This window comes from Corvus brachyrhynchos, unplaced genomic scaffold (assembly GCF_000691975.1).
Source record: "Corvus brachyrhynchos isolate BGI_N302 unplaced genomic scaffold, ASM69197v1 scaffold91, whole genome shotgun sequence".
Classification (NCBI taxonomy): domain Eukaryota; kingdom Metazoa; phylum Chordata; class Aves; order Passeriformes; family Corvidae; genus Corvus; species Corvus brachyrhynchos.
Genome location: NW_008236442.1, coordinates 3,083,035 through 3,096,271, shown reverse-complemented (window position 1 = coordinate 3,096,271; position 13,237 = coordinate 3,083,035). Strand labels below are relative to the sequence as shown.

The 13,237-nt window shown below is 40.3% G+C and overlaps 1 protein-coding gene across 3 annotated transcripts in view; it reads left to right on the top strand.

Moving 5' to 3' along the window:
- Positions 1 to 3,978, top strand: part of FAM19A4 (family with sequence similarity 19 member A4, C-C motif chemokine like) — a 70,693-nt gene extending 66,715 nt beyond the window's left edge. For all 3 annotated transcript variants that reach the window (XM_017747210.1, XM_017747209.1, XM_017747211.1), the window contains exon 6: positions 2,163 to 3,978. In XM_017747210.1, the coding sequence (XP_017602699.1) occupies positions 2,163 to 2,174 (12 nt within the window). In that variant the 3' untranslated portion in view covers positions 2,175 to 3,978. The remainder of the gene's footprint in view (positions 1 to 2,162) is intronic.
- Positions 3,979 to 13,237: the final 9,259 nt, after the last annotated feature.

The window sequence follows — 13,237 nt, the reverse complement described above, 5'->3', positions numbered from 1 at the left end:
TCCCTTTACAGCCTCTTCTAGCTGGGAAAGAATGTTGTTCATTAGGTTACAGTCTAAGTTAATAAGCAATATTGTCACCAAATGTTGTTTAGTAAAGGCTGTTCTGAGGAGTGAAAACTGCACTAACTTCTGGATGGATGAGAGGAAATTGGATGTTTTGGGAAGCTGTGGTGTGATACTGGTGGTCTGTAGACATTGCATAGTGGCACAGAGGAAGTGGCAGAGGGGTTGGAAGTAGAAGACCTTTAAGAACATTTTCAGCCCAAACCTTTCTATGATTCTATGGCCAGTGTTATTTAAGTGCCAAAGATGCAGTCTGTAACGTGCCTGGGTCCTGCTGTTCTCCTGTGGTGGACACTACACCTGGAATTTGGCCTGCAAACTCTGGAATCAATGTGGATAACTGGGACTCAGTTATTGCAAGATAAAGATTACCCTCAGCCTTTCAATTTTTTCCCAGTGTTGACTTTTAACTACTCATTTGTGGATAAGGAGTAGCATCACACTGAAGGGTGAGACTGGTGAATTAGGAGTTCTAGAAATTGTATAAGACAGCTTCATCTCTGGACATACCAGGAGAGAACTGGCAACTTATACCACAAGGACCTTATTGGAGAAGAGTGAGTCAGGTTAATTATTCTTGAGTGAGGGTTAATTATCCTCCATGCTTTCGACAGATACTCAAAGGATGGGGGGCAGAACAAAGACTTTTATGTTGGCACTGATGACTGAAGGCTGGAGGTGTCAAATCCTCATTCATGCAGCTGCCTCCTTCCTATGAACAGTTGTAAGGAAAATAGAATGGAAAGACAATTTCCTTTGTCACAGGGAAAAGGGAAGTATGATGTAACTTATATTTTTATTTTGCGAGTGAGCCAAAGATTTGTTTCAGATCAATAAACAAAATATTTCTTAAGTGTGTTATTAAAATCTTACGCAAAGAGAACTATTTGGACTGTCAGACCAGTAGCCCAAACTGCTCAGCCACCTGTGAGTCTCAGCACTGGGATGCTCAAATCAGGCACAGCAAAACCCTTTGGGACTATTACAGAAAGTGTACACATCCGTGAATTTTTTCCAATTTAATAGCTGCCTTATGTCTAAAACACAATAAGTTGAGATCCATTCCATACCAATTTTTTTCTGTGTTATGCACCAGAGATGATCTTATTACCACTTTAATTTGTAATCAATTTTTAAAGCTTTTTAAGACCCTGGGATCAGTGCTACGTGGGACAGCAGCTTCCACAGGTTAATTATACACTGAAAGAGGAAATGCCATTTAATCAACTTTAAGTCCTCTATCTTTTCACTCCATGAAAATAAGTAAAAATAGTGTAGCTAAAATATCTGAAGCACAGGAGACTGCTGACGCTACTCAGTATTTAGATGAATAGTTAGTGGCTGAGTGGGACTGTTAAAATGTGCAAAGCTGAGGAGTTTGCATCTTCCATCAGTTCCCTCAGGAAAAGAAATAAAAACTTCTCTATGCTGAGTGTCTGTTTAGTTCTGTGACACTTCTAGACACTGCACAGCAGAGCTGACAAAGCTTTCCTCCTCACAGGCTGCCTGTTCTCATCCATTTGCAGGACAGGAAATCCAACAGGACCCTCGTCACTGTGCAGCCAAAGCTGCTGGGTTTGTGCTATGGTGTGTGCATTAAGGCATGAACACATCCCTACAGCCCCTCCAGGGTCCTGTGGGAGTTGTGCTGTCTGGGGGAGATTTCTGCTGCAAGAACAATTTATTCCCCCATGTGCTGTCTGGTCCCTGGTTCCCTCCCATAAGATGGACCACTGGGAATGGGCAGCAGTTTTTGTGAATGGTCCTTTGGGATGTAAATCCTACACTTGTGCTGGAGGCACTGGTGGTGGAAATGATATGAAACAAAATAAAATAGGAGATTTCCAGGAGATGATGGTGGCAAATTTAATGGTGCACTGCCATTTCTTTATCAGCAAATGCTCCCCCATGCTATCAAACAACAGTGTAATTAGCATTTATATAGAGATTCTGCTTCTCTGTGTGGTATAAAGGTGTGGCTGGGGCAAGTTCATTCATTGTCTATTCGTGTGCACAGTTCCTTTACAGTAACAATGCACCTGATATCATCCTTTTTTTGGTCAGTTCTGTGTAGGTAATTCTTTCCTCTTCTTTTACAGGTAACACGGTAGCAAAGGCTAAAGCTGCGGGTCGCTCCCAGAGCCATGGCGTGTTGGAACTGTTCCTTGGCTGTTACACAGAGACACTTTTTTGTCACAATGTTATTGACTTAATCCTTTGAACTTGCAAAATGAGTTGGGAAAAAGAACAACACTTCTCCTTTCAACTGTGGCTGCTGTTCCTGAACCTGGATTTTGCTATTCAGTGGTACATTATAATTTCACAAGGAAAAACGAGGAGCTTTGGTTCTACCTGAAATGCACCTTGGATTCCCAAGGATCTGAGACCTGGCTGAAATCTGTGGAAGCACGCACCTGAGCTTCTTGTGGTGCACCAAGGATAAGACTTTCTTAATGACACAAAGATATGTAAATTGTTTTAAATGAGTTTAGGTCATGAATGTAACTTAGGGGATCATAGAAAGAAAATGCTGGTGTTAGAACTGGTACAGATGATCTCAAAGGTCTTTTCAACCTATATGATTCTATGGATTTGTCTGAGGTGTTTCTTGCATACAGTACAGCATAAAAACACAAGGCTGATCCCAGTGAATTGACGGTACCGTGTTAGTAAATTATGTCTTAGTGTATTTTCAACTGTGGTTTAGTACCTATCAAACTGGTATGAAGGTGAAAAGATGGAACTTATAGAATCAGTAGCAATTATTGTAGGACATACTTTGGTTATAGCTGTGCAATTAGTTTTATTTCCTTAGATAGTTCTAGGTAGTTTAACTTTTACATTCATAAGTGATGGCAGGAAAGCATGAGGAAGAGATAAAATTTGAAAGCAGGCATAGTTTTTCTTGTCCTAAAATAAATCCATTCTCTAGGGGAATAGCAAAGTATACATATTCCTTGCCTCTTTGAATCTAGATATGGAAAAGAATTTAGCCATTAGCTAGAAATATTCATTGAGATGCCTCAAAAAAAGGAAAGCAGGCTTGTACTGCATAAGGAAGGCTTACTGGAAGGGGAATAATTTGTTTGGATTTTCATAACTTTGGTTATATCCTAATAGGTAACATACTTAAAATTCATAAGCAAAATTCTAGATAAAAGTGAATCTTCAGTTTGAATTAGTTCTTGTTTAGAATGATTATAATAATTAAATGTCCAGTTCCTTGACAGACTGAATTTCCAAGTGGTTTCCTTTTGAGACACATAATTGTTCCCTATTATTGTAGATGCATTTCATGCTATTTTTCTTATTTGCCTGTTAGAGTTTTTTGTCATCAGTCTTCACAAATAGAATAGTGGGTAGAGGTGAAGCTGTAGCTGGTCTGTTCCCCCTGACATTGCAGCAGACTGAAGTGCAGTGGTGCAGATGAACTGCTGGTGACCCAGAGACTGAAGTCATTTTTATGCTTTATGTAAATATTAGGGTAACAATGCACATCCAATTTTTATATAGACAGAGAAGTGAAAAAAAGGTGTCTTGTACTAATGTAGGTCGTTGTGCATATGCTTTCTAGTGTATGGGAAAGATCCCATCAATGGTGGGAAGCTGTTCAGGGTCATAATTATTAACTTCTGATTTGCTGGAGTGAGTGGGAGCATTCAGCCAGGTGGAAAGATTTGGCCCTGTGTTTTTTGGTTTTGATTTCCTTGGTTTAGGTCACTTTTAATTATGTATTTGATTACAGCTGGGATCATAGTGGTCATTGTACTCAGTGATAAGCAAACGAGATTTTCTGCTCTGTGCTTGGACAGCTGAACAGTTAATAGACTCTGCTTGCCCTAATGAGCTCTACATTCCCAATATTTTTCCATTGTTTTGATTTTCTGATTAAATTTTAAACTTACCTTTACTATTTCTATTGTTTCTCTGCATATACATTCATGGCGTCATCAGGGAAGATCATTTTCATTTGCTGTTTGTACAGTGTTGACCCATAACTAGAATTTATTTATTTATTTTGGTAAGTGCTCTTCGGTTAGGCTTAGTTAAAACCATTGCTGAGATGTTCTAGGTGGGTAAAAAAAGGTTGAGAGAAAAATTGTCTTTTTTTGAAGCTAAATACAAAGAAAACAAGTTACTTTCCAGTGATCATACACTGGATTTGTGGTGGAATTGAGAACAAAACCAAAACTTGTGTCTAATTCAGTCCTACCCCAAAGGGGTACAATATGTCACATGCCCTGAAATAGGACCCTGCAAGGTGCTTTGGCTGTCACTGAGGAAGGGGGAAAACTACAACAGAAATTTGGTAGCATGGGATTATGAAATACGGCCCCAAAGAGTGACTGGCCTTCCTGGAAGCCCAGCCCATGACAGAGATTTTATATTCCTAAAGAAGCTTTGTTCCAGAGGATCTTGGGTCTCTTTACAGCATTTTCTGACTCATTGCACAAATGCTGTGATGTGTGCTTCTCTCTTTTTTTGGAGGATTGCTGCTGCTTCCAATGCTGTTGTCTGGCATCTGACACCAGCACTGCCCTTCTGCTGAGAGATAGCAGAATTAAAGTCTTTGCCAGCAGCTCTGTTAGTGGAAGAGATCAGTGCCTCAGATCCTTGGTGTGTTCTCTCTGGAAATGGTTTATGTTTAACTACTGGTTCTAGAAGAGCAATTTTTGTAAGCAGCACTCCTTACCATCTCTTAGCAACCCCAGTTTGCATCCCACAGTTAGGATTCTGTGGGGCTAAATCCTGTGGGTCATCATGCCCAGGGTTTTGTTTGGACAGACACTGTCCTATCCTGGTTCAGAGAATAATCCTCTTGCTCTAAAAGAGGCAATGTCTTTCCATGCAATTTCAAACAAAGATTATTGCAGACGCTCACTTCTCTGATGATATATTAATGTCCAAGCTGAGCTGATTCATATCCTGATTATACCTATACCTTATTTCTTAACTGTGTTCTTTTTGTCCCTCATCAGAATGACCCTGATGCCTTTCCTTTTCATCCAGGTGACATTTCAGTAGGCATAAAATAACTGTGGCTTCTTCATGTCCTTTTTTTCTCCCCTTTACCTGTCTTTATAGCCTCCTTTGCATCTCTTGCAGTTTTGGTGAATATTTTTGAACACATATTGCCAGAATTATGGGCTTTGTTTGACATCTGCCACTGCTTGTTTTCTGGAGTGTTGAACACTGCCAGGTCTGACTGCTGAGGAGCTGCATCCTGTCTCACTTTGAGCAGGAAGTGCCACTGTTCACTCCTCAGCCATTTCCTTACCACCATCCTTATCTTCTCCAGTTAGATAAGGAAATATCTGTGATATCAAAATAAATGCTTGAATATATAGATTAAACTAGATATATGGCATTTTATTTATCTAGAAATTAAATTTTCATAATATAACTCCCTGCAAGGTTCCCCTTGCATCCTACAACTCAGTCAAATTCATGATAGATTTTTTCCATTTTCAATTTACCTCTAAGTCTGTTATCTTCAAGGATTTTTGTTCAAATCTGGATCTAAAGAGAGTGGATAAATTTTTTACACTTGCTGTAAATTTTCTCAAGGGTTAGTTTACAACAAACCTACAATGATAGAAAATGGCTTTGAAGACTCACAATTTGCTTACAGACTGAAAAGACCCTGAGGTAAGAGAACAGTTAAGACTTCTGTCATAACAATAGATGCTTCTATATCTATTGAGATAGAGATGATCCTGTAACGAACATTTGGGATAAATTAGTACCTCATGACATTGTAGTAATGTCATTTAAAGGACTGTTTTCTGCAGCACAGTGTCTCTCAGCAATGCATTGGGGTAATAATTCTGGACAAACTCAGAATGGATCTGCTCACCTTGGAATTTGGAATATATTGGTTATGTTCAGGAAGGTGGTTTTTTGAAGTTTAAGGCTGCAGGGATTCTCACTGCCTGGAAATGAGAATCCTGAACCTGAAAATATGAAGTATGTACTATTTTTCACTTCAGTTACCTTAGTGCTTAGTTGAGAAATCAGAATCCTATTTGCAAGAGCAGGATTAACTAAACAATGATAAAACTTGGAGCTTTTTTTTAAAATGATGACTTTGCCTTATGAATAAGCAGGATAACTCCAAATAATTTCCTTTATGTCTTTTGCTGTTAAAGTTATTTTAAAAGACAAATGAACTAAAAAGTGCCTGGGCAAAGTTAACAGCTTGTACTTTAGAGTACGAGCTACGTATTGTAGACATATATATGTATATATTGTATGAATATGTCTCAGTTGCTGGATTTTTCTAATTTGGATGAAATTTCGCAGATGTAGTGGGTTAGAATAACAACCCATACCAACCTTCAAGAGACCTTTTGCATTTTATAAAGTACCAAAGCTTTATTATTGCTATGAGGACAAAGTCACCCACCAGGAGAAATTAATATAGGGTAAGAACACTTCAGGGGCCATTCTGCCCCGCTCTGTGTGTGTGACATTCCCATTAATACACAGAAATTACACACACTCAAAAGAAGGCAGTTTTGGTAGCATGTTTTATTGGTAGCATATTGTTATTATAATCATTTTGCAAAATGATAGTCAGTGAAATGTTGCCAGAAAAATCACTACAGGCTGCACTGAGTGTGGAGGCTAAAGCCTGTGAAAAGCCACTGTTGCATTTTACCAGCCCAGGGTGGGTCCTGGAGATGAAGATATATTCCTGGTCCTTTGAGATGTAATGGCTTGTAAAAGGGGCAGACATGAGGGAGACTTAGTGGAAAATCAACTCTGTTTTCACTCTTCTGTCCCATTCCTTTCAGAGAAGAAAACGATTGCACCTTTGGTCTTTGTACACTTTTGTAGGACTGAAGTTCAGAGATTCACAAATCTCTTCTAGCCAATGTGGGTTTTCCATTTTGGAAGGTCTCTCAGAGCATGGTCAGATCACGAGTGGTTAAGCAGTGACACTGGGCTCTAGCTGAAATGCAGGTACCATCTTTCCTTGTGGATATAAAGTGAGGTACCTCAGACTGCTGTGGAGGTTGCAGCTTTTAAAGTTCTCTTAACTCTGTCAGTTGTCTGTCTCAGCCATAACCTGCATTGTATCTGCCATGTAGGGCTTACCTAGGGACACTGGATAGTCCAGCACTAACAGAGACTTCTTCATTTTGGGGTATAAAAAGTTTTTCTCTCTGTAAGTGAAATTTTGCAGAACTGACCCCACTTACGTACTTGGTATTTAGGCATTGAAGTCCTCCAGCAGAGAAATAGGAACACAAAGGTTTTGTTTGCTCATTGGAGTTGTGGTTTACTTAATGACAATCCATACAGCCATGAAGGTTGGTACAGGAATTTACACAAAAACTGTATAAATTGTAGTAATTCAGCATCCCTTCTGCTCTTTAGTGTTCTCACCAGGTGAAGGTTTGGGGATCCCATTCATGGCTCTTGGCTATAGAATCCTTATTTTTGTTCTTTGCAATTCAAAGTTGTGGGTGGATGTACTTTTTTTTTTTTTTTTTTTTTTTTTTTTTTTAAATTTGAATAATCAGAGAGGTTTTTCACAGAAATGGCTTCCAGTCAAGAAACTTCTGCTGGGTGTTCTGAGTAGAGGGAATGGTTGGCTCAGACATGACAAGGAATTTATGAGGGACAACGTTCATCCAACCCCACAAATGCTCTTTGCAGTGAGCCAGAAGAGTGACAATGTGACATGGGTAAGATAAGTCAAGATACATCATGTTATTGGTAAAAAGCATTATTCAAGACATTTCAAGGACTGTTAACTTGTGGCCTTCATATGGCTGAGACCTTGGAGAGCCGCAATAAATTGTAAAATAATTTTCAAGCGCCTTAAAGGAACATCTACGCTGCCACCCATGAGCCACCATGAGAAAGAGATGGACACTACAGCAGTGGAAAAATAGCCTAAAAGACAACCCAGAATTAGGTACAGAATATGTTTGTCTGCTGTACAGTACTGTGCAGATCCACCCAAGCTCGTGTACTGGGTGATTTTCCAGTTTACAGAATCTCAGTAATTTTTTTCTTTACCATGTTTCTGCAAATGTGCCCATTGCTTAAAATTCACTAGAACAAGTGATTTGCAAGCAAAATTGTCAGCTGTTTGCTTACCCTTTGAATTAAGTAGCTCACAAAGTAATCTACTACAGTGGTAAAATCAATGTAAAATGCATTACTCTAACTCCCAACAAAATAAAATTGGTGCTTTGTAAAACAGCCCTGGTATTCACAGGACTAAACTCTTCTGTCACTCGGATTCCTGTGGAACTCCTGGAGCTGATGAGTTCACACGGGTCCAGATGAATGCACAATGATGTTCTCTATCTGCCTTTTGAAGATGTGCCTGCAGTCAGCAGGAGGCATTAGCAAATCCGTGAGGAATATTGCAGGAAGAGTAGAGGGATGTAGTGCTGCTTTCAACAACTTTTACAGGGCCTTTGGAAAGTAATGGGAAAACTACTTCATTCTACAGTAGCCCATGGCTTTCACAGCCTGAGGATTAGGTCCAACCCCTACAGAGAGCACAAGTGCCTGTCTGTGGTTAGCAGTGAGCCCAGGGCTTGTTGGCTCTGGCTAATATGCATTTTCTACACAGGGATGCTGCAAGTTGTAATGTGGCTGTGCTGAGTGTCTAAATATGTATTCCAGGTCTTGTAAAGAAGAGACCATGGGGGCACTCTGCACCCTCAGATGGATCAGGGTGTGTGTGAAAGGACTGAGCTTTCCCCCTACGTGGTGCTGTGTCCAGAAGCATTCTCTCTGCTCATGTGCTAAGAATCCTTCCCAATCTTCTGACAGTAGGAAAACACAAACAGTTGCAGAGGGGATGTGAATTCCTGCAGCAAGGGCTAGAAAGAACATTTTTTGTCACTTAAAGCAAAGCAGACAGGGTAGCACATCCCACAGGACATTAATGAGCCACCTGATAACACCAAGTGCACACCTGACCTCTTGACACGTGAAGCAAGGATGACAGATGTACTGTCAAAATACAAATCTATCAACTTCATCATGTAAATCTACCCACAGATGCTTTACAGTAGAGATCTGAGGGCAAACAAACATTTTAACTTACAGAGTAACCTTGTAAACAGGAACTTTTTACAAAAGACTCCAGTTAATAATTTATGAATTGTAACACTGTCATGAGAGAAGGATCCTGAGCATTGATTTTTGGCGTTGAATGACAACAAAGCCAATCCCCCAGTTTCCACAATAATGATGCACTCACTGTTTTAGTGTTGGGGTGCATTGATATTCATGATGCATTTGCATAAAGTCCTGTCTCTCACCTTTTATATTATTCATTTGGTGCTTTAGTTGTTCCTTTAAACACATAGATTTCTATTCTGCAGGTGGGGAGGCATCTCAGAGTCACTTCAGGATACTGATTTTTGCTCTTTAATTAGGTCTGTAAAGAATTTGGTGCTTAGATCAGGAATTAATTTTGTTTTCTTGTTTATAAGTAATTTATTGTGACCTCTTGAAATGATAGCATTTGCCCTGTGTGAAGACAGTTAATTTTCTAAGATGTGACAAACACAGGTTTTAATTAGATTAGGGTAATCATGTCGAAAAAGGAACTTTCCTTTATGGAACACAGGGATATTTGCATTCTTTTAGTAAAAGCTTTTTTTTTTCACATGATTGAAAATTAGGCCTAACAACGAACAGATCTGGAGTATTGGAGTTCAGGCAAGAAGAAACTTTTTGAGCTTTTTATAATACCTTTCAGGACTCTTCCTACAGAGCCGCATTTTTGGTACATGTTTATTTATGATTAATGTATCAATATTTTAGTTTCTATTTTAGAGAGGCTTTATGCAAATATCTGTAAGTATTTTTGCAGAGAAACCTATAAAATATGGATTTGGAATCACTCTAAATGTTGTGTCTTTTCCCCCTTGTACCCTTGAGCAGTGATGGCACAAATCCAGTCCCTTTTGGACATCCTGTTTCTGGGGAAGGACCCTGATGGTGGGGAAGGCTGGCTGGGCTATGTGGGGAGGTTTTTCTGTGTTGTGTTGACGTGAATTCATGAACAGGATCTTGGTTTACCCATTGGAGCTCTGGATTCATGGCATGCAAAAGGTGTGGGGTTTTCAACACAATCCAAAGCCCTCATAAGCACCTTTGAAGATATTTTAGTTAATAGTTCTGATGAGGCTGTTTGAGTCTGCCAAATCAAATCAGACTTTGCTCCCCCTTAAGGGAGAGGTACTTCTGCAGACCTCTGGCTTAATGGGCTGGTGGCAGTTTCAGAGATGCTATAGTTTTCTGAATTGCTGCAGGTGCACTGATGGGTGAGACCCTGTAGGCCTATTGTGAGCCATTAATGCTCACCACATCAGGAATATTTCAACAGAGTTATGTTCCTGGATCATTGATCTGCTGATCCATAGGTGTGCAGAATTATGTTCTGTGAGACAAGCTGAAAGAGGCAGGAATGTTTTCTGTATTCTCCAACAATATTCTCCACAGTATTTTTTTTTCCTTACAGGAGTCTCAATTCAAGGATTGCTTCAGAGATTCTAGAGGTGATTTTAATGAAAGAATGAGATTATTAAGCCTACCAAGTGTGCTCTCCCTGCTTGATAAGTAGCTATATATATATATATATATAGCTGCTATTCATATATATATATGTATATTTATATATATGTATACATATGAATAAATAGCCTGTGAAATTATAAATTATTTCCTTTCTTAATGCTTTTTACCACTGCACATTGTGTTGTGGAGTGTGATTCCTTGTATCCTCAGATATAGGACAAATCAATATTTGATGAATGACAAAGTCAGCCCTTTAATATTTTTTATCTGTCAGTTCATAAATGTCCTGTTCTGCACCTACAGGGTTCAGCTCTCAGCTGATTTCAGGGAGTGGCCAAGCAGGAGGCTGGAGGAGAGTGCCACCAGCTTGAGAGGAATGCTGGATTTGGTGCTGCTGTTAGCCAGAGTACTGCCATAGAGATTGTATTTGAGATCCAGCCGCAGGCTGTGGCACACAGGCAGTGCCAATCTGGTTGAATAAATGCAGATAGGCTGTTAAATGCAGCGGATATCCCGGTGTGCACCTTTTTCCATAGAAATCCTGTATGAATGATGGAGCCCAAAGGTTTTCCATCAATGTCTGAAAGCAATTCTATCCCTCTCTGCTTTACTGCTTATGACAGTGAGAGTTAAGAAGCCAGGGCTGTTCCCATCCTGTCCCCAGGGCACAGGTCCAAGGGAGAAGCCAGACTGTGGTGTTTCCCTAGTGTGGATTCCTGCAGCCTGAGTGCCTACAACCCAGTCTGCTGTGTAGCAAGCAGGTAATGTGAGATGTAAGAGCTTTGCCAACTTGTCTATCAAATATTGACTGTGTGCAGCTACTGTGAGGCTTTACAGGCAGTGGAAAACTTGGCTGCGTGGTAAAAGCTGCTGCTATGCTCATTCTACCCGAGATGTAGATCTAAATTTTCCTCATCTCTGTTCTCCTTTTCCTTCCACTCCTTGTATCCAAACTGTGCATAAACACATTCAAAAGGCAATGGAAAGATAGTCATTAAAGCCTCCTGCACTGCTCTTGCATGGACAGAATTAGATGAGAGTCTAGTTTATCCTCTCAAAACAGCACAATTTGTTCTTCAGGAACATTTACAGTATTGTGCAGCCAGGGAAACTTCATAAGAACATTTGGTTCTTACAGACAGGTGCTGCAGAATGGTTTCCTGTAAAGGGCTAAAGGTTTGCCAACTGCTCTGTAGCTGCAACCAGCTGCCATCCTGCCACAGCAGAGCCACCCTGAGAGGTGTGGGAGGCTGGCAACTCACTGATATCCACTCAGTTGTCTGTCGTGGTAGAGCTCACAAGAAGACACTGTGGAACCCCCTGGAAGGATTTCCCTTCGTGCAGCTGGCAGGGCTGTTACACCCTGAGGCTGCATGGCACAGCCGAACTTGCATTATCACTTTTGCAGTTGGCCCTGTTTATAGCCCCTGCTGGGATGGATTTGTGCTGGTGGTAAATGAAAGCGTGACTGGCATGTAATGGAGAGCCAGTGTCAGGAGGGAGACAGGTGGAGATTTTCCAGCGGCAGAGGAATCAGCTGCTGGCTTTCATCCCTCTCCAGTACTGGCTTAGCCAGTTAGGTACTGCAAAGGAACAAGGAGAATCCCATTTATTAGTATTTTGCTTATTTGTGTGGCAGGGAAGTATTGGATGCACAATGCTGTGCTGCCATCAGGTTGCAGGAAGGGAGAGAAAGACAATGCTAGATGAGAAACAGTGGAATGTAAGCAGGTTTTTTTATCCCCTCTCTCATTTTTCTAAATTATAGTGATATTCAGTGGTAGAATCATAGAATAACTTGAGTTGGAAGAGACCCACAAGGATCATCGAAGTCCAGCTCCTGTCCCTGTACAGGACTGCCCCAGAAATCACACCATGTTGTCCAAACACTTCTTGAATATTCTTCAATCATGTAGGTTAACATAGAGTTAACTGAAGGTACAATGTAATATTTTATTACATATTATGAGTGTCAACCCTTTCATTTTTGTGCATTTACTAAATAAAATGTTAGATTTGCAGAGGTATTCCTTTATAATTGAAAATATTACTAAAAATCTGAAATTAATTTATTCAGCTTTATAAGCCAACAAGCACTTTTCTTACTTTGTATTTTGTTTCTGCAACCCAAGGAGACTGTCTTCTGTGGCCTCGGAGATGTCTCTGCAAATCTTAATAAATCCTCAAACTTCAGTTAATGTTTATGTATATTAGTCACATGTGAGTTTAATTGCCATTATGAGAGCCTATCATGGGTCATGGTTAGCCATTTCCCTTGGAAATAATTACCCTCAGTTGCAGCATAATGTGTTAATAGAATTGCTTTAAAGCAGGAGAGCAGCCCCATTAGCACTTGTCACTGCTCCGTGTATTTTCAGGATGTCTCTCACCTCCATCGTGAGCCATTAGAACCAAAGGGCTGGGATGCAGTAAATAGTCTGGTGCACGCTGGCAGCTGTGAGCAATGAACTGACAACTGATTTATTCAAAAGGAGACACCTAACACCCCAAAGGGGGTTGTTTCCCAGGCATGCTTGGTCCAGCTCTGCAGCCCTGGAGAAGTGGTCTCTGTAACTGCTTGTTCCTGGTTCTGCTCAGGGCTGTAAGAGCTGCTGAA